This window comes from Monodon monoceros, unplaced genomic scaffold, assembly GCF_005190385.1.
Source record: "Monodon monoceros isolate NGI ecotype Baffin Bay Population unplaced genomic scaffold, NGI_Narwhal_1 Super_Scaffold_9, whole genome shotgun sequence".
Classification (NCBI taxonomy): domain Eukaryota; kingdom Metazoa; phylum Chordata; class Mammalia; order Artiodactyla; family Monodontidae; genus Monodon; species Monodon monoceros.
Genome location: NW_021703786.1, coordinates 52,226,274 through 52,252,469, shown reverse-complemented (window position 1 = coordinate 52,252,469; position 26,196 = coordinate 52,226,274). Strand labels below are relative to the sequence as shown.

Genomic DNA, 26,196 nt, shown 5'->3' with positions numbered 1-26,196 from the left:
TTCTCTGTGTGTGGAGGCATTATTCTGCCTCTCTTGCCCGAATCCCCTTGTCCCATTTCAAGGGTGAATGCCTCTGGTGCCCGATGATTAGCTCAAATGGGGATGAAGATAGACAAAAAGGTCAGTCATTCCCCTGCTATCCGTATCTATACCCTTTAAACTTAAGGTGGCTCAGAGCTGCTCCCAAATTTCACAGTCATCTTCTGGATCTTTTTAGTCTTATAGTTTCTTTAATCAATCTAATCCCATCTACCTTATATTTTTCAGAGACCCTCAAAGTTTCTGAAGGCCCTCTTCATAATTGATTGTTAGCATTCTTTTTTTTTTGGCTGTGCCACCTTAGTTGTGGCATGCAAGGATCTTCGTTGCGACATGAGGACTCTTAGTTGTGGCATGCATGTGGGATCTAGTTCCCCAACCAGGAATCAAACCCAGGCCCCTTGCATTGGGAGCGTGGAGTCTTACCCACTGGACCACCAGAAAAGTCCTTTTTTTAAAATTAATTTTTACTGGAGTATAGTTGCCTTACAATGTTGTGTTAGTTTCTACTGGTTGTTAGCATTCTTATGTTCATATTAAAACACACACACACACAAACACACACACACCCTTTTCTATCATTTCTAGAGATTTTGGTAGGGAGGGCATGTAGGTCCTGACCTCAGTCCACTATCTTGGTCTAAAATCTCCAACATGAAAGAAGTTGGAAATATGAGAGTGGGAAGAAATATATTTATTGGGTTGGCCAAAAGGTTCATTTGGGTTTTTCTGTAACACCTTATGGAAAACCCCGAACAAACTTTTTGGCCAACCCAATACACGTACGTCTGGTAGTCTCTCTTCACTGCCTACTCAGCAGACATTTTCCCACCTTTTGTCTGCCAATGGAACTTCAGTTTTGTGCAGATGGAAATCACTTGATATCAGAGAATTTGGTCTAAACCCTGACCAAATTTGGTCTAAACCCTGACCAAGGAATAAATTATGATTGATCAAAACTATTCTCAATAACCCTTTTACCTTTACCAGCTATTGGCCTAGGGTGGGCATGTAACCTAATTAGGGCCAATGAAATGTAAAGGAAAGTCTTAGAGTGAGGAGTCTGGGATCTTCTCTTCTTGAATAATATAACAGAACCTCAAGAGGAGAGAGCCCCTTCGTTCTCAATCCTTTTCTCCTGTAAAGAAGTGATGCCTGGGCTTCCCTGGTGGCGCAGTGGTTGAGAGTCCGCCTGCCGATGCGTGCCCCGGTCCGGGAAGATCCCACATGCCGCGGAGCGGCTGGGCCCGTGAGCCATGGCCGCTGAGCCTGCGCGTCCGGAGCCTGTGCTCCGCAACGGGAGTGGCCACAACAGTGAGAGGCCCGAGTACCGCAAAAAAAAAAAAAAAAAAAAAGAAGTGATGCCTGGAGCTGCAATAGCTATCTTGTGATCCTAAGATACAAGCACAAAAAATGAATAAAGAACAATAGAAACATGCTAGGTACTTAATAAAAACACTGAGCTGTTGAATGGCTTCTGATTAAGAAAACAGTAAATGTCCTTATGGTTAAAGTCACTGCTGTCTGATTTTCTGTTACTTTTAGCTGGTCGAATATACCATGTAAATGGATGTAAAATAATTTTCTAATAATATTCTAAAGTAACATAGATTAAAATCTACTTCTAATATTTCTTACATTTCAATTTTTGTCCCCTCAGAATTAAACCTGGAGGAGCAGCCAAAAATCTCTACTTGTTCACTAAAGGACTCTAGAATCTCAAAGAATACTGTATTTAGAAAACCTGCAAAAGTGATTTTCAATTTAGATCAAACTGCACAAAATTCAAAGCTAGAACAGTCATGGAAGAAAAATCTTTTTGAAAGAGTGCAGGCAAGAGCCCAGGCAATGCAGCAGAAAATCATAGATAAGGAAAATCTGAAGAAGGAACTAGAAAAAAAGGCTGAAGAAGAACTCCCCAGGGATAATTTGGCCAAAGAGTGGTTTAATACTGAAAACATGACACTGAACACTCGTGCGTATTTACTCGACAAACTTCTACCCACCTTAGTTCCTGGAATGGAAAAGATGTTAATGCAAGTGGAAAAGAAAAAGCTTTTGGCAGAAGTTGATATTCCAACCAAGTTTGATCCAATTAACCATTTGGGGGAATACTTAATGAGAAACAACCCTAATTACATCAAAGACTCAGGAATGTCTGGTTATCAGAGGGTGATGAGAAATATCACAGAAGACCTGAAGATAAACGTTCCAAGCACTACTTACAACAGGTACAGTTTGTTGTATTTTCAGTTGATGATCTAGCTCCTTATGTTGAAAAGCAAGTAGAACAATAACATAATCATACAAATAGGACTTAAAGTAACTTTATAGTTCTTCAAAAAGTATTTATTGAGCTACTACTATGTGCTTCACTATTTATGAGGCACTGTGAAGACTAACGAGGTATATTAAGTTCCTTGTACTGATGAACTTACTTATCTCACTAGGATCCTAAGTGTATATTTATTTGTTTATTATTTGTCTTCTTGCATTGGAAAGTAAGCTATATGAGAGGAAGGACTTTTTAAAATTTAACTTTTCAGATAGGTAATATGTTCGCCTGGTTCAAAAGCTGAAACGTATAAAGTGTTATATGGTAAAAACTTTCTCTCCCATTCTTATCCTCCATCCACACAGTGCTCCACCTCTGCTATAAATAGCTACTGTTCTTAGTTTTCAATGGATCCTTCCAGAGTTTCTTAGTGCATACATAAGCAAATGCAAATATACATTCTTAATTTTCTTCCTTTTATCCAAAGCATGTGTTTTTCACCTGTCATTATCTTGTGTCATGTATAGGATTTTTATTTCTATGTGGTCAAATTTATGTGGTCAAATTTATTTACTTTTATTTTATGGCTTCTGGGCTTTGAGTCATTGTTACATTTCATTTCAAGATGTTAAAAGAATTGTCCCATGTTTTCTTCTGGAATTATTTTAATTTTAATTTAAAATATTGATCCATTTAGAATTTATCCTAGTGTAAGATTTAAAATATGTATCCAACTTTTTCTTTTCCAAATGGCTACATAGTGAGCCCAATAACAGTTACTGAATAGTCTATATTTGTTCTTTTCTAATCACTACTGTCTATTCTTGTGTGTTTACTTTTCAATATGAACTTTAGGATTGGTTCATCTACCTGAGAAAAAAAAGTGGGGGAGAGAGAACACCAAAAGAAACGTTATAGGAATTTTTATTGAAATAAGATTAAATTTATTCATTATCTTAGGGAAAATCAACATCTTTAATAATGTTATCTGCATAACAAAATACCTCAAAACTCAGTGGCTTAAATAAACAATCATTTATTTGCTCATGATTTTGGACTGGGCTCATGGCTCATCTCTGATCCACATGGTATCAGTTGGACTCACTCATACATTGTGGTAAAATGGCAATGATAGTCTTAGTCATTTGTCTATTAGTTGGCTGACTGTTGGTAAAAGCAATGGAGGTAACTGGATCATCATCCAGCAGGCTAGCCAAGGCTTATTTCCAAGGTGGTGGTAGAAGTGCTCTTAAGTTCAATACAAGAGAGCAAACCCCAATGTTTAAGCACTTTTTCTTCCAGTTTTATTGTGATATAATTTACAGCACTTTTCAACTTTCTGCTTCCATCATGTTTGCTAATGACCCATCGGCTAAAGCAAGTCACATGGCCACAGACAGACACAAGAGATGCAGAAATAGACTCCAGCTCATAATGGGAAAAGCTGCAAAGTTACACTGCATACAGACAGACATGCATACAGGAATGGGAAGAATCTGTGATAATATTTGCATTTTACCACACTGCAGGTTTTTTTCTTTCAGGTCTCCTTAAATGTGGATTTATACTTAGAATCTGCTTACAGATTATGGCTACCCTACACTACCCAAAGTTATGAGTTTTGGATGCTATGGAATTCTGTTGATTAATTTAGATATCCTCTTGAGATAATGCAGACCACAAAAGAGAAATTTTATTCAGTCCCTGAATGAGTTACCTAGTAAATTAAAAATCCATCTGGATTATATTTGGAGTCTCATGTGCAGTAGCCCTGAAGCACAAAACTAAGTTTTGTTTCTAAATGTGGGCATTAATAAGAGGGAGGAAATGATGTCTGAACTGAGACCTAAAGGACGTGGAGGATCTAGTCAAACAAAGAGAGGGAGGAAGGCTTTTCAGGCAGATGGAAATAGGACAGAAACTCAATTTTGTTAATCTATGTTGATTAATACACATGAGAATCGGAGACACCGAGTACTTATTACACAATATCACTTACTTATCTGTTCTGCAGTGGACCATAAGCTTTATAATGGCAGAATCTATAGTAGGTGCTCGATAAATGTTTGTGTAATGAGTAAATAAGTAACTGACTTAGTGAGTGAGTGTGAATGAGTGAATAATGAGAAAAAGCTAGAAGAAGGACGCAGACACAACAGAAAATCATGCAGAAAAGACAGAAGTTGAGGAGAGTGCTGTATAGAGACAGGGGAAAGGGGAGAGGAGGATAGAGAGGGAGGGAGAAAGGGAGAAAGATAAAGCAGCAGGGGGAGAAAGAGTAGGGGAAGAGCAGAAGAAGAGCCAGCCAAGAATAGACTGGGGGTTCTGAGATAAGTGTTGGCGGTTTGGCTAGTTAGTAGTCGCATTAGAGGAACTTAGCACATCCTTTAAAATGCTAATTAATCTTCCAGCAGTTCAGAAACAAGCCCTTCTGCACTATTTAACAACTTGCCTATTTTTATTTTCAAACTTCAAAGTTTATTTTTGAAGGCTTCTTTTCTTAGAGAATTTTGAAGGCCTTATATGGGCATAAAGTAATGATTTAGATTTTAGCTGTTTCTTTTGGATTATTGGAGTTCTCCAGTTTACCAGTTCTTACTGAGAATTCTTTTGCATTTCCAAATCTGTCAGATTGCCCTAGTCTTTCTTCTTTGAAAGATGAAGACCTGACTCAAACATTACTTGAAAATTGTATTTGAAACCAGCAGCTATTTTTATTATTCTGAACCATTTTGGTGTTTCAGTCAAAGCCAGTTTTGGGGTTTTGAAGTCCTAGTAGGGATGATAAACATAGGAATGACTAAAATCACATTCTTCCCCCATTTTCAACCTGGGTGATGCAACTCTGTCTGAGTACAAGTCAGCTATTATGCTCAGAGGCTGTCAAAAGTATTTGACTCCGGCCGGATAAAAGAAATTGGCAATAAATTTTCCTAGACAGAAATCAGAAGTTTGGTCCAAGGCATCAGAATTACCTGAGATGCTTTTCATAAATGCAGTTTCCAGACTCCCACCCTAGACTTGGAATTGAGAGTCCTTCCAAGATGATTTACGTGTCCAGGGAAAAAAGAGGCCCACCACCTTGAGGCTTTAGTGCGTTCAACCTTGCTTTTATATGTGGCAGGTTCTAGAGCTATTCTTAGTGCTTCTTAAGTACAGTATTTAGTTGAGTAAAATAAGGCCTACCTCTATAAAAAGTCAAATAATAGTAGAAGGCAGCTTATCATTAATGCCAAATTCAGTATGTGCTGCGGGAAGGAGGGATCCCTACAGGCTTGAATGAAGGAAAATTTCATGGAAAAAGACAGATCCAAAGTTTAAATGAGGCTCTGAACTCCTGTATTCTGCCATTTGAACAATCTGAGTCAAATCCAGTCGTCTCAACTCGAGACATTTCTTCTGTTTCTACATCCTTCAGAGTATCCAAGATGAAGGAGAATATTAAACAGAAACGAGAACAAAGAGAATGCATGAACAAAGTCAAAGCCAAGGTGGCCAACACATGGAAACAGGCTCTGCAGGAACAGTTCAATGAGTGGATTCTAGACCCCAAAGGAATGATTCCTATGATAGTGGTAAGGAAGAAGGTATCTGTGAAGGGTAGGTGGAATGGGTGATAAGAGGGTGATTGCTAGATACTGAGCAGAGTGCTAGAAACCTCCCTCTAAATTTTTCGTCCTGCTGATGTAAGTCTAGCCCATGAAAGTCAATTTCTTCAATTTTCTCTTGAACATTAAAAAGAAAATTCTAGGTAGATTTCCAAAATATTGACTCTGGCTGAATTTCACAAACTCTTCCTTACAGACAGACATAGCTTTCGTTTGTTTTTTGTATGTGTGTGACTAATTACTTCTGTGGACTAAAAGACCATATCCTTTTTTTGGGGGGAGGCCGTGCCACGCGGCTTGTGGGATTTTAGTCCCCTGACCAGGGATCAAACCCAGGCCCTCGGCAGTGAGAGCGCAGAGTCCTAACCACCAGACCGCCAAGGAACTCCCTAAAAGACCACGTCTTTAGCTCTGAAAAATAACTGTACTCTAAGAGTTATATATGTTCTCTTAGGTGTATATAGATGTGAGAATAATTATTGGTTAGATACAATACCAAGCATATTTCCAGTTGCTAAAAATAGACCAAGGAAGACAAGCCACAGACTGGAAGAAAATATTTGCAAAAGACATACCTGATAAAGAACAGTAATATACAAATAACTCTTAAAATCAACAATAGGAAAACAAATAACAGATTTTAGAATGGGCAAAAGACCTGAACAGACACTTCACCAAAGATATACAGGTGACAAATAAGCATATGAAAATGTGTTCCACATATGTCATCAGGGAAATGCAAATTAGAACAGCAATGAGATACCACTACACACCTATCAGAATGGCCAAAATCCAGAACATTGACAACACCAAATGCTAGCAAAGATGTGCACCAACAGAAACTCTCATTCATTGTTGGTAAAATACAAAAAGGTGTGGTCACTTTGGAATACAGTTTGGCAGTCTCTTATAAAACTAAACATACTCTTACCATACAATCAAGCCATGGTAGATGGTCCTTTGTATTTGCCCAAAGGAGTTGAAAATTTATGTCCACACAAAAGCCTACACATGGATGTTTACAGCATAATTGACAAAACTTGGAAGCAACCAAGATGTCCTTCAGTGGGTGAATAATAAATAAATGTGGTACATCCAGATAGTGGAATATTATTCTGTGCTAAAAAGAAATGAGCTATCAAGCCATGAAAAGACATGGAAGAACCTTAAATGAATATTACTAAGTGAAAGAAGCCAATCTGAAAAGGCTATATACTGTATGATTCTAACTCTATGACTTTCCAGAAAAGGTAAAATTATGGAGGCGGTAAAAAGATCATTGGTTTCCAGGAGTGAGGAGGGGAAATGAGGATGAATAGGCAGAGCACAGAGGAGTTTTAGGGTGGTGAAGCAATTCTGTACAATACCATAATAATGGATACATGTCATCATATAATTTTCAAAACCCATAGAATGTATAACACTAATGTAAACTATGGACTTTGGGTTATGAGTTTCCAGTGTAGGTTCATTGATGGTAACAAATATACCATTGTGATGGGGGATGTTGGTAGTGGAGGAAAGCTATGTATGTGGTGGTGGGGGGCAGGGAGTCTATGGAAACTCTCTGTACTTTCTGGTCAATTTTTCTGTGAACCTAAAACTTCCCTGAAAAATAAAGTCTTATTTTTAAAAAATGGACCAAGGAACTTCCCTGGTAGCACAGTGGTTAAGGATCCGCCTGCCAATGCAGGGGACGTGGGTTCGAGCCCTGGTTCAGGAAGATCCCACATGCTGTGGAGCAACTAAACCCTTGCGCCACAGCTACTGAGCCTGCACTCTAGAGCCCGTGAGCCACAACTGCTGAGCCCACGTGCCACAACTACTGAAGCTCTTGCACGTAGAGCCCGTGCTCCACAACAAGAGAAGCCACCGCAATGAGAAGCCTGCGCACCACAACGAAGACCCAATGCAGCCAAAAATAAAATTTAAAAATAATAAATAAAAATAAAAAAATTAAAAATGGACCAAGAAGAGCTCCGAAATTTTGTTTTTAGTCATTGAAGACTGAAGAGTTATAGAGGACTCTTTGGATTGCCAAACTGGTTGCCAAATTTGCCTTAACTCCGTCATGCCCAATGTCTGAGTGTTGTTAGAAATTTCCTTGGAGGGGGCAAATGGGATCTGCTCAGCATCTTAGTTGTCACACAAAAAGTTGAAAATCAGTGAGGAAATATATGCAAAAGCATTTTATATACTTTGAAATCTGCTATAAACTAAATGTTAATTATTACTATTTCTGTCCCTGGGTTAGAAGAATTACCTAGGACTTAAATTAAAAGACTACAGATGGCTTTTAGTCTAAAATACTTAATATATGCTAATTGAAAAGTAGTATATGGTCTCTTTTCTTTGATTTGCAGATTCAGAATGTCTTTCATGAATTTTTTCAAAATCCAGATTTCCAGCTTGGTAAGCCTGCCTGTTACTGCAGTGTTTCTATTTTTCTCTCTCCTTTTTTTGAGGGTGGAGGGATGCTGAATAAAGATGAAGAGTCATGTAGTCAAGCTCTTTTGCTCTTTTCAGTTGGAGAATGTAGAAAAGCAGAGATGCAATCAGTGATTTTTAATTCTTTTAGTCGAGTGCCCCATTTTATTACAACTATTTTGTAATAACCCTTTATTATCCTATCAAATTCCTAGAAAATATTGCTTACATACACAGAATTTTAAAAGAAAGATATAATGTCCTAACTGTGATATAAAGGAGAAATACAAGTAAAGACATAAGAAAATTAAATTGTGCTGTATTTCAATATATAAATGCTTAGTTACAACTTCGCTAAAAGACGTGGAATAGTCAGACATTTGTACCTATTTATAATGAATGTTTAGACATAAGAAAAGTAAAATTATATCCAGTCAGTCATACTCTTCGTATTTGGCATTTTGAAATAAGAGCAAAATGAATGGATTTTTATATACATGTAGAATCCTCGGGCTTCTCTGGTGGCGCAGTGGTTGAGAGTCTGCCTGCCGATGCAGCGGACATGGGTTCGTGTCCCGGTCCGGGAAGATCCCACATGCCGCGGAGCGGCTAGGCCCGTGAGCCATGGCTGCTGAGCTTGCGCGTCTGGAGCCTATGCTCCGCAACGGAGAGGCCACAACAGTGAGAGGCCCGCGTACCGCAAAAAAAAAAAAAAAAACTTTTTATGTACCAGCCCATAATAGGCAGGAAGAGTTATTCTTAGAAGTAGAAACGAGTGTATTAATTCTTTTATAATGAGCTTTCATACAATTTATGTGTCCTAGTAAGGTCAATAAGGATCATGTAATTGTCATATCAAATGGAGGTTTAAAAAAGTCTTTATTTCAAGTGTTGCTGTTTATATTTTTGTATTATTTGAATCTTTTACCAAAAGAATATATTCATATTTATTTAATTTTTAAAATATTAAAGACAAAATTAAGTATTTAAAAGGAAAGTTTGTGGAAGTGTTGTGTTTTAGGACCTTCTAGCATAAATGCTAGCATAAACCAACACAGATATTTTTGCAGTCTTTTATACTATTGATGAGCCTATTTATTTCTGCTTTATCTTGACATGGTCATTAAAAATGTAGGCATGTTCTTTTTAGTGTTTGAGTTGCTTAGTTAAATAGAAGTCAGGAAAAATGATAATTTTGTAGTAATTGGAATGTTACCCAACTATATATCATTTACTCTATTATAAATATTGATGGACATTAAGAATTTTATGTTCTTTTGGAGTACTATGATATGAATATAAAATATGAATGTATCACAACCAAACTATCAAATAACCTTTGTTCCATAATTAAAAGCATGCTGCCAACAATTGGATATTGCTGACTCAATGGAACCAAGACTGAACAAAATGGAATTTATAGAAGTAAGTTACATTATTCATTATTTGAATCAAATTATTTTGCCAGTTTCAGTTGTCTTTTGGTGGATGTCACACATACATTAACTTAAATGAAAGCATAAAAACTTATTTTATCGATTCTAAGATGTACACTTTAAAATATTTTAACCCCTCTGAAGTTAGGTTACATCTTATAATCAAAGGCATGTTGCAACTTCTTTCAGTCAGTGGTACTCATGATGTGTGTGAAAAACTTCCACTGACACCTTCGGGTAGGGCCAAGAAAAACCAGCTTGTTATATTCAGTGAAATCTGGTTCTACAAATAATAATGAGGTTTCAAACTTACAAAGCATTTCCTATGGGCCAGGTGCTGTCCAAAACTATCCATATATTAACTCAGGTAATCTCAGCAATCCTTATTCCTACTTTTATAGATGAAGACACTAAGGTATAGAAAAGGTAAGTAACTTGTACAAGGTCTCAAAATTAGTGGAGCTAGGGAAATTTGTATTCAGGCAGTTTGGCTTAGAAGTCTACATAAAATTACACCTGAGAAAGTATGATTCTACTGTAGTAGAATAAGCAAAAGAAGCAATTTAATAGTACCAGGGTCCTAAGTCTTCTATAGCCTGCTTTTATATTTTTTCATGTCTCTCCTCTAATTCCCCTTGTTTTTCTCTGAGTCCCAGAGTCAAGGTAACTTTTTCCTCCTCTCTTATACCCTGGCTCCATGGAAGGTGATGACTATGCACTATATACAATTTAAAGGTTCTGTATGAAGGATTTCTGGAATCCTTGAAATGATTATCATACAGATAAGTATTTGTCAATCCTGTCTCAATTATGTTCTGTTTTCTTATATTCTGTATTTGTCTATTTGGCATCCATTAGTCACAGGGCCAAACTAATGGCCAAAGTTGTTTATATGTCCTCTGTGATCCAGAGCACATATTCTAAACCACCTCCTTATTTAAATCTCACTCACCAAACCAATATTTCCCCTGCACTAAATCAACCCAGGGCCAGATACCAGATAACTAGGAACTGCCCCTGTACCCCAAGGCCTGCTGAGATTATTCAAGCTAGCCAATCCTAAACTGTTTACTCTGCCCTACCTTGCCTTTCCTGAGGAAATCCCAATAACGGCTCTGGCCTAGGCTTTCCACTTACTCCTGCTTCTGCCTCCAGACCCAAACCTGGTGCTCCCTCTGTGGCTTTGCATGACATGACATGCTCCCTTCTCTTGGAAACTGTAAATAATAAAAAAAATCTTCTGTCAGTGACATTAGCTTCCCCATGCCAACACTCAGCCATCTCCATAAAATATTGGATTGGCCAAAAACTTCTTTCGAGTTTTTCCATAACCCAAATGAACATTTTGGCCAACCCAATAAAATCTTGTGAGCGCAAATGAGAAAAGTTACTCAAAGAAATATATGCAGAAGAATAAACTATAGTATTTAAATGGTTTAGAAAAAGTCAAGGCTTTATCACTTTAATGTAGTAATAAATGTAACTTAAATTTCTTTGCAAGACACTGATTCTAGATGCTACTTGCCTTTTTGTCTTATACTAGTTTCCCTAAAATGGGGCAATTTAGAAAATTTTCTTATTTTTTAAAATATATAAGTAATACTATATGAATTTTATGGTATGTGAATTATATCTCAGTAAGAAAGTAATATTCAGTTTAGAAAATTAAAAAGTATAAAGAAGAAAAAATTTTTAATCCATAATTCATTTTAATGGAAGCATTATAATATAATTATTATAATTTATTTAATCATTTATTTATTGTTGGACATTTCTCATTATTCACTATAAATATGATGATTAACATCTGCATATAAACTTTTGTTTACAGCTTGATGTGGACTGAATTATGCCCCCTGCAAATTCACATGTTGAATTCCTAACCTTCCCAGTGTGATTTTTTTTTAGGAGATAGGGCTAACAAAGGTAATTAAGGTTAAATGAAGTCATAAAGGTGGAGTTCGAATCCGATAGGATTGATGACCTTATAAGAAGAGAAAGAGAGAGACCTCTCTCTCTTTCTACATGCATGCACTAAGGAAAGGCCATGTGAAGACATAGCAAGAAGGCAGCCATTTGAAACCCAAGAAGAGAGCTTTCACCAGACACCAACCCTGTTGGCACCTTGATTTTGGACTTATCAGCCTGCAGAACTGTGAGTAAATACATTTCTGCTGTTTAAGCCGCCCAGTCTGTGGTACTTTGTCATGGCAGCCCGAGCTAAGACACAGTAATTTCCTTAGAATAGGTTCCCAGAAAGAATTACTAGGTCAAAGAATAAACATTGGAAGGATTTGGGTATCTATTGTCAAACTGTGCTTTTGATTATACTGATTTGTTCTCCCATTAGCAATATGTGAGAGCTTTCGAAGCACCATATTCTCACCAATAGTGGGCATTATTGCATATAAGAAACCTCTGCAATTTAATGGCATTTTGTTTTTTAACTTTTATCTTTTTGATTACTAATGAGGTTAAATATTTTTCTGTGCAATTAAAATTTTTTTCTTCTGTGAATTATCTGTTCACATCCTTTGCCCATCTTACCTATTTATGTTTATTTTTTCTTATGGAATTGTAAATGCTCTTTATGTACTAAAGACATTACCGTTTATGCTGTAAATTGCATGTATTTTTCAAGTTTTTCCAATTGTTTAAAAAATTTTAATGTGTTTTCTAACTTCCAAAAACGTTTTTTTTGTGTGTGTGGTACACGGGCCTCTCACTGCTGTGGCCTCTCCTGCTGTAGAGCACAGGCTCTGGATGCGCAGGCCCAGCGGCCACGGCTCACAGGCCCAGCCGCTCCGCAGCATGTGGGATCTTCCCAGACCAGGGCACGAACCCGTGTCCCCCGCATCGGCAGGCGGACTCTCAACCACTGCACCACCAGGGAAGCCCTAATTTCCTGGACTTTTTGAACTCCATGAATTCCCTTTGTTTTGGTAAAGAATTTCCTAATAATCTGTTTCAAGAGAAGTCTGAGAGATAAGTATGTCTAAATTTTTCTTGGTACATTTTAAGGCAGAGATTACCTTGAGTTGTCAAAAAGTGCCCATAATTTTTTTTGATAATAGTCCCACAAATGGCTGTATGCCCCTCTCCAAAAAAAGTTTCTGTAGGTTGATAGGTTGTTTGGAACTTGAAACCCATTTTCCAAATAGAAGTAATATTTTATATAGTGGTCGGGGTCCTTGTTTTCAAAGTTCCTGAAATGGAGTTCTTAATAATCATTAAGTAACTATTTCTGTGGGGGAAAGTGCTACCTGAAGAAGAGGGCATCACCATGCACTACCAGGGAAAGGAACTTCCTTATTTCTAATCCATTGGTGATGACTATATACAAGACCTTTAGTATGACAAGGTTCAGGTAGAAGAGAGCCTCCGAAGATCCCACAGTGAGGAACTGAAGGAGGCTGTCCTCTTATCAATGCAGATCATCCTTTCCCACCTCTGGAGGGTCCAGAGATTGACACACTTCTATTTCTACTGATACTAGCAATCGGCCCTTGACTGATGGATGTTCTTTCCCTGATGCAGTTTCACAGTTAGTCCCCTAAACCAGGGTTCCCCAACCCCCAGGCCGCACAGCAGGAGGTGAGAGGCCGGAGAGCCAGCGAATCTTCATCTGTCACTCCACATCACTTGTATTACCGCCTGAACCAACCTCCCTCCAACCCCCCGCCATGGAAAAATTGTCTTCCACAAAACCGGTCCCTGGTGCCAAAAAGGTTGGGGACTGCTGCAATTGTTGCCTCAAAGTAATACAAAGTATAGATTTCTCAGACAAGAGTGAATCCTTTTAAAGAACTATTCTCTAGGGGTATGTGGCCTACTTATCAGTTCTGCTCACTCTAGGCACCAGAATCTTGACTCAGATTGTCATTTGTGTTCACCATTCCCAGTTATTTGTAACAAACGTTTAGGTGTTCTTTATCTTATAATTATCTAAATACAACAGAAGTATAAAGAATGGGTGAATGCATACCACAGAATAATAACTCTCTATATAGTTTGCTTTATGTTTGTCCCAGTGGATTGGAGATGAAAAGATGCCACAGACACAACGGCTACAAAGTTTTGTTTACAGATACTTACAGAGAAAGTTTGTTATATAAAGCAGGATACAACACAGCATGCTTCCAGAGGATCCCTCGAGTTCCCCACAGGGATTAGACTATTGGCATGAATCAGAGTGGAGGGTTTCAAACCATCCTGGTTTGCCTGGGACTGAGGGGTTTCTCAGTATATGGGACTTTCAGTGCTTAACCAGGAAAGTTCCAGGCAAAGTGAGTCAGTTGGTCACCCTAATTGAGGAGCTTACTTTGCTTTTCTTTGTCCTTATCTCCCACCTGATCATTGTGGATGATCTCCACGTATCTACCTGCTCACCAAGGACAAGTGAAAACAACCCAACACCTTCCTGTTTACTGTGGAACTGGCTAAGGTTGAGGGTCAGTTTCCCAGCAGCATCCTTCAGTAGACATAGGCTTCAAGCAGTCTGAGGTCTACACCTGAATTATAAAATGGGCTTAAGAATAATTATATACAAAACTGCAATTTACTATACAGTGGGATTCAGATGTTAAGTTTTGATTCTGCCACACTGAGGAACCAGTGTATCCCTTGGCCAGGTGTAAATAAGGGCCAGGCCTCTGTCTAGACTCTCTTTTATGGGATTCTTTGTTCTTGCTCCAAAGTGGTCTGCTTTGAGATGGTCACTTCCTTATGCTCAGTTGTTTTATATCAATCAGACAGTCTGAGGCCTTCAAACTGACACAGCTCAAAGTTTAAACTTTAAATAGAGAGGCTTCATCAGCTGTACCCAAAGATTGTACTTTAACATATTCTACTAAGTCCAGGCTGTGCATTTTCCTTGAGATGGTATGCATCTGAGTGGCTTTCTATTCTCTCTAGTTCAACTGTATTTTGTAATTTTTGTTTGTTTTGTTTTGCTCATTTTGTTTTCCATGTGCTTTGAGCTATGGCAGAGAAGGACAGAAGATGGAAGAATGATGGCTTTGGGAGAGGTAGAGGCAGCAATATGTTGTGAAACTACCTGAGGAAACCTTAGGAGGAAACAAGGGAATTTTAAGCCAGGGAAATGGGAGAGCCTATGGTAAACTATCCTCCAAGTTGGTGTGTGTCTTCCCAGGTGGTCTTCAACTGTAAGAAACACACAAATCAAGGAACTGTCTGATCAGCAATTCCTTATTGTTTGTATTAGTTTGCTAGGGCTGCCATAACAAAGTACCATAGACTGGGTGACTTAAAAATCAGAAATTTAATTTCTCAGTTCTGGAAGCTAGAAGTCCAAGACAAGAAATTGGCGGGGTTGATTTCTTCTGAGAGTTTCTCTCTCCTTGGCTCGTAGATGGCCATCTTCTCCTTGTACCTTCACGTGGTCTTCCCCTCTGTACATGTTCAAATTTCCTCTTTAAAAAAAAATTTTTTTTGGCTGCACCGTGCGGCTTGCAGGATCTTAGTTCCCTGACCAGGGATCGAAACTGTACCCCCTGCAGTGGAAGCATGGAGTCTTAAACAGTGGGCTCCCCGCCAGGGAAGTCCCAAAATTTCCTCTTTTTTTAAGGGTACTAGTCAGATGAGGGCCCACCCTAGTCACCTCATTTTAATTTAATTACCTCTTTAAAGATCCTATCTCAACATACAGTCACATTCTGAGGTACTGGGGGTTAGGCCTTCAACATATGAATTTTGGGGGCACACCACTAAACCCATAACGTTGCCTAAGCCACCTTTCACCAGTATGGGTTAGACTGTGTGTTTCAGTCTGTCACTTTTAGTATTATTGGATATTAAATGAGGCCTTTGTTCAATTCATTTGTTAAGCAAAGTTTTTAAAGATCAGAACATTTTTCTGCTTTGTTGAATATATAATTAGCATTAATTGTTTTTAAAAGTTCCCTGTCTGAGACTGGAAAGCTAATTTTCTGCCCAAATGCTATATGAACATATCACTTCTTCAATGATAGATAGCACATATACTATGTGTATTTCAATATTCTATAGTTCTTGCTTGCAGACATTTCTGAAAATGTTATTTACTACCAAGGCTTCCAAACACAATTTGGAAATTAATACCTAACATAAATAGTTTCCAAACATAGTTTTCTTCCTACTGCTCTCAGATCACCTACTTCATCAATCTTCCAGTATGTCTATAATTAAATAAGTGTGAATCCCAAGGCTGTAGAATCTAACAGTAGCTACCAACCTGTTAAGTGTGACATTTACTGCATTCTCAACATTTTGATTTTCCTGTCAGAAAGGAAAATCTTAGAATTCATTACGTTGGGATCCAGCACACACAGACAACTTAATTAAGTACAGTTTTAATGTTTAACAGTTCACAAAGTGATTAAACTGAAGGATATTAGTAGTTAATCATATTCTTAAATTCATCTAAGCAATTATTTCAGGACTTATGGATATTAATTGACTCATTCCTTGGGAGGATGTGAAAACACAAAAGCTACCATATGTTTTCATTTTTTCTGTTTTTACAAGAGATACTGGCAAACTGCTATAATTGTTCTATTTGGAATTTGATTTGTAGTTCATTTGGCATCTGGTTGTCTTTCATGTCATATAGCCCATGCTTACGGAACATGCTCACTCAGAAAAGCCATAGGCTATAAATCTAGAATGTTAAAGTGTCTCTTGGAGAAACAGTTAAACTAATTCTTGATTTAATAGCATTCCCACAGCCAGAAAATTCATATGGCTTTGAGGTCAATTCCCAAAAGCTTAGTACAAAACAAGATGAATCTTTTCATGAATCAGTAATTTTTATTTCAGCATTAGAGCACTGAGCCACAATATTGCCAGAAAATGTCAATTATTTGGTAATTCTACCTTATCAGTAATTTAGAAAAGTACCTACTATTCAAGCAAAAAGTCATTAAGGATTGAACAATAGGACCTTAGAATACTGGTATACTTAGGACCAGTTGCCTTAGACCATCTAATTCAAACTTAAGTGAGTTTGAGCATAAGAATCACCCAGAGGGCTTCTAAAAACAGATTCTAGTTCTCACTCCAGAGTTTCTGATTCAGTAGGTTTGGAGTAGGGTCCCCAAATTTGCATTTCTAACAAGCTGTCAAGGGACCACACTTTGAGAACCACTGATCTCATTGAGTTTTTCCTTCTAAAATACGTATGTCAGCTGAGAGGACTTTTATTTTATAAAGAAAACCTTCTTGATCAATTTCTTACCTAGCTCAAAAGGAGACAAGAGCGACAGCTGCAGAGAACTTATTGCATGAAATACCTATACTCTGTACATATACAGGGTCCTCTCCATGACCCAGTGAGATAGCGACTGTGGTAGCTATTAGGGAACAAATTAAGGAACTGGGAAGTCCAGCGACTCATCCCAGGTTACTCAACCAGTAAATATGGGAACTGGGATTTGACCCCAGACAAAATGTGAGGTCTTAACCGGTATACTATTCTGCTTCCCAAGTAACAGAAAAGAATTAATTATGCTCATTAATCCATCAAGAATAATGACAATTATGTTGTTTAGGCAGTTAAGGAAATGAAATATTTAGAAAAGCTCCTTTGCTCTGCTTAAATTTTCCTCTTTTGATCTCTAAGCCAGTTGAATGATGGTTTATGATTCATTAACATGGATTCAAGTCTAATAGATCTCTTACATAATACATCCTAAATTTGCCTATATGATATTAATGAGGAAGTGAAATATCGACTATAACCTTCATTTGAAAGATTATGTCAATGAAATATGCCAACAAAATGTTCCATTTCAAACAAACTGTATTAGTTGTTATTCTTTAATTGTAAGAAACAGGAACCAACCTGAGCTAACATAGCTGAAAATGCAATGTGCAGAAAGCAAGGGCAGGAATTTGTTCTGGCTTCAGGAAGAGACTGGAATAGGGAGTTGGAGAACATCAAGACTCTTTTCTCTCTGCTTTTTGTTTCATCTGTCTCTGTGTACAGACTTCTTCTGCATCCTTAGTTCACATGGAGAAATCTGGCCTCCCAACAAATCTTAAGTTTACGTTCACAGGTCCAGCCCCTCTCAGAGATCAATTGGCCATTCCCCAGTCCTAATTCTCAATTCGCAGTATAGAGAATCTGAATGAGTTTGTTTAGGATAAGTATCCTCCCATGGCCCAATCATTTCTAGCTATGGAAGCAGGGTCATTCAGTACAAATTTGACTGCCACTGTGCTTGGGGCAGAGGAAGAAATCATTGACTTGTGAGGTAGGCTAACACCTAAAGAGGAGTCCACTCAGAAACTCTTCCAGTGGTTGATACACTGCTTTCTATCACAAGGTACTTACAGTCACGTGTAGATCAAGATTGTAATGTTCCTGACCTATCAAATTAGCAGAAATGTGGAAAGCAATACACACTGATGATGAGGCTGAAGAGAAACAGCCACTCATACATTAGTGGTGGGAGTGCAAAAGGGTACAAGCCTGAAGTCAAAACCTACCAAAAGTACAGATGCGTTTACCTTCTAAGCAAGCAATCCCACTTCTTGGAATCTATTCAACAGGGCTCAAGAGGAATAGCCCAAGAGCATAGGTGTTTTCAGATTCTAGACTTTCAAAAGAAAAAACAAATCATGGACAAAGGATACTTTATTGCAAAATCAGAAGATAAAAAAACCACCCACTCTCCCCATCCCTTCAATCCAATAATTAAATGTAGCCAGTCTTGGAGCACACATGCTCTTATATCCCCTACATCAAAAGAAAAACTACATTCAATTTTTAGAGCTATTCATTTATAGGCCACATTTTATGACTGCTGCTATTTCATACTGTGAGGTTAAAACTGCTCCCATATAAAACTGATGTGATCTAGAGGGAAATTGTTCCAAAAATATCTAGTCCCGCTTGTATATGGTGTTGGGGACTGTATTGATCACCTCTCTCTGCAGCATAGCCTTGTATAATAACACTAACATGAAAATACTTTATCTAAGTGACAAGCAAATGATATGGAAAAAATTGCAGTCAATAATTTCACACACATCAACTGAATCCTTGGAAAAAATCCAAGTAAAGAGCACGGTTTAAAATCAATCATTTATCCTCTTTTTCTCCACAGTTCATCTCTTCTCACATTGCAGGCTTTAAAAGTGAAATGTTTGAGGAGCTCCTTAAGCACCTTTGCCACTGTGCAGATGAATTCAGGGAGGTTATAAAAACTGACATGCGGAGACAGATGTTTGCTGAACTCTTCTTACATTGTGACCATGGGAAGGTAAGGTAAGACCCTTAAAGCAGTGCTTCTCAAACTATTTGTTATGAAGGACCCGTTTTTAGGCTGTTGTTGTTGGTGGTGATGTTTTTAATATCCAACCTGTTGTGGACTGATGAAAATGGATTACTAGGAGGGAAAAAGGACATACAAAATACAATTCACGTTTTATTATCAGATTCAAATCTGATTTATTATCATTTACTTTCTCAAGTTGCTATAACATTCTAGATGTTATTCTCAATTTCTGCCTTTTTCATCACAGATTACCGCTCGAGTGGCACTGTATTTCATGATTTATAACTTGTCCCTAAGTTTCTTTCCCGTTCTTAAGAACAGGTTGCTTAGAATTGTTTTTGCTTACTCTCTTTGCTGGTAGCTTCCTATAGAAAATAGCTGCTGGGAATAGAAAGCCTACCACATTTTATTCTGCTTCTTAAAAACAAGAAACATTTATATCAAAAAGTATTTCTAGAAATAGGATTTGGGAAGGCGCTAGTGTGCCAGGATACCAAATGGATTTGCAAAAATAGATACAAACTTTACTGAAATATATTTGTTTATGAACCTTATATTTATTTGTTTGTATCCCCGTGTTACTGAAAAGATTTAAGGAAGCTTATAAGAATAGATAAAATACAACAGAATAACATAGATTAAAAGTAGGGTGAAAGAAGAAAAAAATAAGAGGCAGGATACTAAGTGAAGCTGGGAACAAAGCCCAAAATGCATACCAGAATGACCTAAATATTTGCTCTGGTTGTCTATAGGTCTGAATCTAATCTTCCTAGTAGTGAATGTGAAAGGGAAACATGACGAAACACACTACTGACAATGCTTTTAAGATAAATATAAACTGGAGCTAAGAAGAAGTGCAAAAATTTGGGATAAAAAGTATAGTCAGGAGTTTCTTCTGGAAGTACCCATTAAAGGGGCCCTAAGTGATGAAGTGAACATCTTTATGCTGGACGTACAATAAGTGAAAAAATGACTTTATTAGAACAGTTTCTTTCCTTTTTTTTTTTTTTTGCGGTACACGGGCCTCTCATTGTTGTGGCCTCTCCCGTTGCGGAGCACAGGCTCCGGACGCGCAGGCTCAGCGGCCATGGCTCACGGGCCCAGCTGCTTCGCGGCATGTGGGATCCTCCCGGACCGGGGCACGAACCCGTGTCCACTGCATCGGCAGGTGGACTCCCAACCACTGTGCCACCAGGGAAGCCCTTTTTTTTTTTTTAACTTATTTATTTATGGCTGCGTTGGGTCTTCGTTGCTGTGCGCGGACTTTCTCTAGTCACAGTGAGTGGGGGCTGCTCTTCGTTGCAGTGCGTAGGCTTCTCATTGCGGTGGCTTGTTGTGGAGCACGGGCTCTAGGCACATGGGCTTCAGTAGTTGTGGCACGAGGGCTCAGTAGTTGTGGCTTGTGGGCTCTAGAGTGCAGGCTCAGTAGTTGTGCACACAGGCTTCGTTGCTCTGCGGCATGTGGTATCTTCGCGGACCAGGGCTCGAACCTGTGTGCCCTGCATTGGCAGGTGGATTCTTAACCACTGCACCACCAGGGATGCCCAGAACAGTTTCTTAAAACCACCTTACCTGTAGGTAAATGATACCACACCTGACCGCAATTCAGAAAAAGCAGTTCTTAAAGGAGCCAATGCATTACAGTCTAGGTTCTCAGATACCTACTAATTTGGCTTGTCAAGAATATATTTTATAAAATCTGAAATGTCTGTGTGTTTTTCAGGCAATCCTTGAAAATTGTTTCTTTTAACAGAGCTAATAATAAATATTGGGTAACATGGGTCAAGATTTTACTCCCTGACAAATGCCTGGAGAACAACTATTCTCTGTTGGCCAACTTAATACCAACTCATGTGCAGTACAAAACATTACCTCACATAGTGGGATATCCCACACAGTGGGATAATATTTAGAAGAATAACTCAGGTTTGCTTATGCTTTTTGCTTTTCTTCCCATCGTTCAAACAATAGTTATGTGCTGATCTTCGAAGGAAGGTAGATACAGTCTAGAGTAAAGAAGTTAATTGAGTTTCTGAATATTTTCAGCGAGGAGCTGAGACAAGAGTTCAAAAGCCTCTACTTTCAATTGAAAATACTGGGATCTTGAGAAAGAATGGAGAATCATAGGGTGAAGAAGAATGCAAAATATGACATCAAAGCACTTTTTCTGTCAGTGGGAAGTTGTGACCAGCTGATGGGAGAAGGAGGTTGGAGGGGTTGTGACTACTGCTTAGGGGTTGCCTGGATCCCTAAGTCAGAGTTAATATCTGATATTACACCCTTATACCCCAACCAGGGTTGTATGTTGAAGGCAACATTACAGACACTTAGAAATTCCAAGTAGGTTGAGGAGAAATTTAAGAACACCAGGGCTTATGCGTCATTTCCTGGGTGTAGCTCAGAGACTGCAAGCTTCATTGAGAAGTCCTGAATGCAACATGGCACTAAAGAGGAAGGTTAGCCACTGCAGAAGGAGGGGTCTAGGTGGATGAGCCTGAGGGTAGTCCCACTCCTGTGGCTAGAGGAAAGATAATGAGTGTTCCTAAATACCTGTGTGTAAAGGGGGTGGGTGTGAAGAGAAGATGACAGTAAAAGTTCTGGAAGTACCCCCAGGAAGTGTCTAATACTTGAAGTTGGGACAAGGAGAACCATGGGCATTAACAAAAAACACCAAAAAAAAAAAAAAAAAAAAGGCCCACTTCCAAATGATTCAGTGGGATGAACTCCATATGGTCAGAATCAACAAGTACTACTGGCACTGAACTAATTGCCCCTTTATTTGATGGTAGGACACTGTGTAAGCCCCCAAAGAAAAATGGGCAAAGGATATGAACATAAAATATGTAGAATCACTGCATACTCAACAGATGAGCAAAAACATTTTAAAATTACAATACCAAAAATAAATAAATAAAACAAAATGATAATACCTATTGCTGGTAGGGATAGAGGAAAAGCATTTTCTCAAACATTCCTGGTGAAAATTTAATAGTATAGTATCTTTGTAAAGCAATCTGGATATACCTATTTAACTAAAAATTATACACATCCTTCAACCAAGTGATCCCATTCCTGAAATTTTTATCCCAAAGAAATAAAAGCACCAGTAGATAGAAAATACACGTACAAGGATGATTCCTGTGGCACTGTTTACACATGAAAAAGAGAGAGAGAGAGAGGGAGAGATAAAGGGAATGTTTATCTGTAGGGAAATGGTGTTTTTTTTTGCGGTACGCGGGCCTCTCACTGTTGTGGCCTCTCCCATTGAGGAGCACAGGCTCCAGACGCGCAGGCTCAGCGGCCATGGCTCACGGGCCCAGCCGCTCCGCGGCACGTGGGGTCCTCCTGGACCTGGGCATGAACCCGTGTCCCCTGCTTCGGCAGGCGGACTCTCAACCACTGCACCACCAGGGAAGCCCGGGAAATGTTTTTTAAATGAGGGTACATCTACATCTTGGAATATCATGCAGCCTTTAAACAAATTGAATAGATCTACAACAGCTGAGTTGGAGGATTTTTATATATTATTAATGAGTAAAAAAAAAAGTAAAAGATAGAGAAATATATGTAATAAAATCCCATTTTTGTAAAGCAAACAAAAATGTACATATACATAGGTACACATGTTTGTATATCTATAGCTACATGATCCTAGAGAAATGTTTATAACAAGACATGTAGTTAACTGGAATGAGGCTCAGAATCCACCATTCAGAGTGGTCCTTAAAAGCAGAAAGTCTCCTCTGAGATATTTATTCAGTTGAAGTTTTCAGAATTAGGTACAGCATTAAAAAAAAAAAGCAATACTACTTCTTAGTCAGAGGATGCTATTAAAAATATATATTGGGGCTTCCCTGGTACAACAGTGGTTAAGAATCCTCCTGCCAATTCAGGGGGACACAGGTTTGAGCCCTGGTCTGGGAAGATCCCACATGCTGCAGAGCAACTAAGCCCGTGTGCCACAACTACTGAAACCAGTGAGCCACAACTACTGAAGTCCACGCACCTAGAGACCGTGCTCCGCAACAAGAGAAGCCACCGCAATGACAAGCCCATGCGCAGCAATTAGGACCCAATGCAGCCAAAAATAGATAAATTAATAATTTTAAAAATACATATATATATATATTATATATATATATATGGAGCCATGCTTTGTTGAGTGAGGAGCAATTATCTTTTAAGTGTTAACCAGGATCTTGAATCCACAGTGCCATCCACAAGCTTCTTGTTTCAACCAGCCATGTTCCAAATTAAACCCCTAGAGATAAAAAATATATATATGTGAAATTAAAACTTTACTACATAAGATTTGCATGAAATTAGACACTGAAGAAGAAAATATTAGTAAACATAAGGACATAGCAATAGAAACTATCCAAACTGAAGCAGCGAGAGAGAAAAAGAAAATGCCTGAGTGGTTATAAAAGACTTTTCTCCTCATTTAAAATGTTATTTAAATGATCATTTACTCTTTGAAGCAAAACTAATAATGTATTGTGAAGTTTACAATATATGTAGAAGTGAAATGTATGACAACAATAGCAAAAATAATGGATGGGAGAAAATAGAAATAAGTTTCTTACATTAGGCATAAAGTATATAATATTATTTGAAAGTAGACTGTGATAAGATAAAGATGCATAATGTTAAATTTTAGAGCAATTACTAGAAAAAAGAGAGGTATAGCTATAAAACCAATTGTGGCAATAACGTGGAATATTAAAATATAATCAAAAGAAGGCAGGAACGGGACTTCCATGGTGGTGCAGTGGTTAAGAATTTGCCTGCCAATGCAGGGGACACGGGTTCGAGCCCTGGTCCGGGAAGATCCCACATGCCATGGAGCAACTAAGCCCGTGTGCCACAACTATTGAGCCTGAAAGCCAAAATTACTGAGGCTGTGTGCCGCAACTACTAAAGCATGCAAGCCTAGAGCCCCCGCACTGCCACCGCAACAAGAAGCCCGTGCACTGCAACAAAGAGTAGCCCCTGCTCTCCTCAACTAGAGAAAGCCCACGCACAGCAACGAAGACCCAACACAACCAAAAATAAATTTTTTTTTTTAAAGGCAGGAAAAGAAGCAAAAACAGAAGGAGAAGGAGAGAAAGAGGAAGAAGAAGGAGAAGGAGGAGGAGGAGAAGAAGAAGGAGGAGGGGGAGGGGGAGGAGGAGGAGGAGGAGGAAGAGGAGGAGGAGGAGGAAGAAAGAAGAAAGAAGAAATGGGACAAAAACAAACAAAAAACCCAAGTAGCAAGATGGTCTATTTAAAGCTAACCATAGTGATAATTACTTAAATGAATATGGGCTAAACACTGCAGTCTAAAGACAGAGATTGTCAGGCTGGATAAAACCAATATAAAGATACACATAGTTTAAAAGCAAAGGTATGGAAAAAGATATATCTTTTGGCTACATTAGTATAAGACAAAGGAGCCTTCAGAACAGGAGTATTACCAAGGATTAAGAGGGCTACAGTATAATGATAAAGGGGTCAATTTGATAAGACATAATAATTCTAATTGTCTATACACCTAATAGAGTTTCAAAGTACATGAAGCAAAAAATGACAGAACTGCAATTACAATTGGAGAATTAAACACTACTTTCTTAGCAGTTGATAGAACAAGTAGACAGAAAATCAGCGAGGGTATAAAATACTTCAAAAATGCTGTCAACCAACTTGACTTTGAGTGTTATAGAACATTCAACTCAACAACTGCAGAAAAACACACTTTTCAGTTGCACTTGAAACATTCACAAAGATAGTCACATGCAATAACATGAAACAGATCTCGATAAATTTAAAAGAATTAAAATCACACTGTAGGGCTTCCCTGGTGGCGCAGTGGTTGAGAGTCCGCCTGCCGATGCAGGGGACTCGGGTTCGTGCCCCGGTCCGGGAAGATCCCACGTGCCGTGGAGCAGCTGGGCCCGTGAACCATGGCCGCTGAGCCTGCGCATCTGGAGCCTGTGCTCCGCAACGGAGAGGCCACAACAGTGAGAGGCCCGCGTACCGCAAAAAAAAAAAAAAAAAATCACACTGTGTATGCTCTTTGACTACAGCAGAATTAAGTTAGAAATCAATAAGAGAAAGATAGTTGGAAAATCCCCAAATATTTAGAAACACTTCTAAATAACCCATGAGGAAAAAAGAATCACAGGAGAAATTAGGAAATATTTGAAACTGATTGATAAGTAAAACACAATGTAATAAAATTAGAGAGATGCCACTAAAGAAGTACTTAGAAATTTATAGCTTTGAGTGCTTATATAAGAAAATAAGATCAGTCTAAAATAAACAAATGGGGCCTAATTAAACTTAAAGCTTTTGCACAAAAAAGGAAACCATAAACAAGACAAAAAGATAACCCTTAGAATGTGGGAAAATATTTGCAAACGAAGCAACGGACAAAGAATTTATCTCCAAACAGTTCATGCAGCTCAATACCAAAAAAACAACAACCCAGTCAAAAAGTGGGCGGGGGCTTCCCTGGTGGCACAGTGGTTGAGAGTCCGCCTGCCGATGCAGGGGACACGGGTTCGTGCCCTGGTCCGGGAAGATCCCACATGCCGCGGAGCAGCGGGGCCCGTGAGCCATGGCTGTTGAGCCTGCGCGTCCGGAGCCTGTGCTCCGCAACGGAAAGACAATGGGGCGCGGGGGGGAGGGGTACTTTCCTGGCAGTCCAGTGGTTGACTCCGCCCTTCCAGGACTTCCCTGGTGGTCCAATGGTAAAGAATCCGCCTTCCAATGCAGGGGATGTGGGTTCAATCCCTGGTATTCGGGGAGCTGGGATCCCACATGCCGCGGGGCAACTAAGCCTGCGCCACAACTACTGAGCCTGCGTGCCTCAACTAGAGAGCCCACGTGCTGCAAACTACAGATCCCACGCGCTGTGGAGTCTGTGCACCACAACTAGGGAGAGAAAACCTGCACACCACAATTAGAAGAGCCTGCGCCACATCTAGAGAGAAGCCTGCACGCGGCAAAGAAAGATCCCGCGTGCCTCAACTAAGACCAGACGCAGCCAACAAAAAAAGGGAGGGAGGGAGGGAGGGAGGGAGGGAGGGAGGAAGGGAGGAAGGGAGGAAGGAAGGAAGGAAGGAAGGAAGGAAGGAAGGAAGGAAGGAAGG

The 26,196-nt window shown here is 38.9% G+C and overlaps 1 protein-coding gene across 1 annotated transcript in view; it reads left to right on the top strand.

Moving 5' to 3' along the window:
* The window catches only part of EFCAB5 (EF-hand calcium binding domain 5), a 108,804-nt gene that overhangs the window by 34,224 nt on the left and 48,384 nt on the right, over window positions 1–26,196 (top strand). Inside the window, exons 5-9 of the mRNA XM_029210918.1 lie at window positions 1,700–2,270; window positions 5,733–5,889; window positions 8,286–8,334; window positions 9,707–9,774; window positions 18,893–19,048. Of these exons, the coding sequence (XP_029066751.1) occupies window positions 1,700–2,270; window positions 5,733–5,889; window positions 8,286–8,334; window positions 9,707–9,774; window positions 18,893–19,048 (1,001 nt within the window). The remainder of the gene's footprint in view (window positions 1–1,699; window positions 2,271–5,732; window positions 5,890–8,285; window positions 8,335–9,706; window positions 9,775–18,892; window positions 19,049–26,196) is intronic.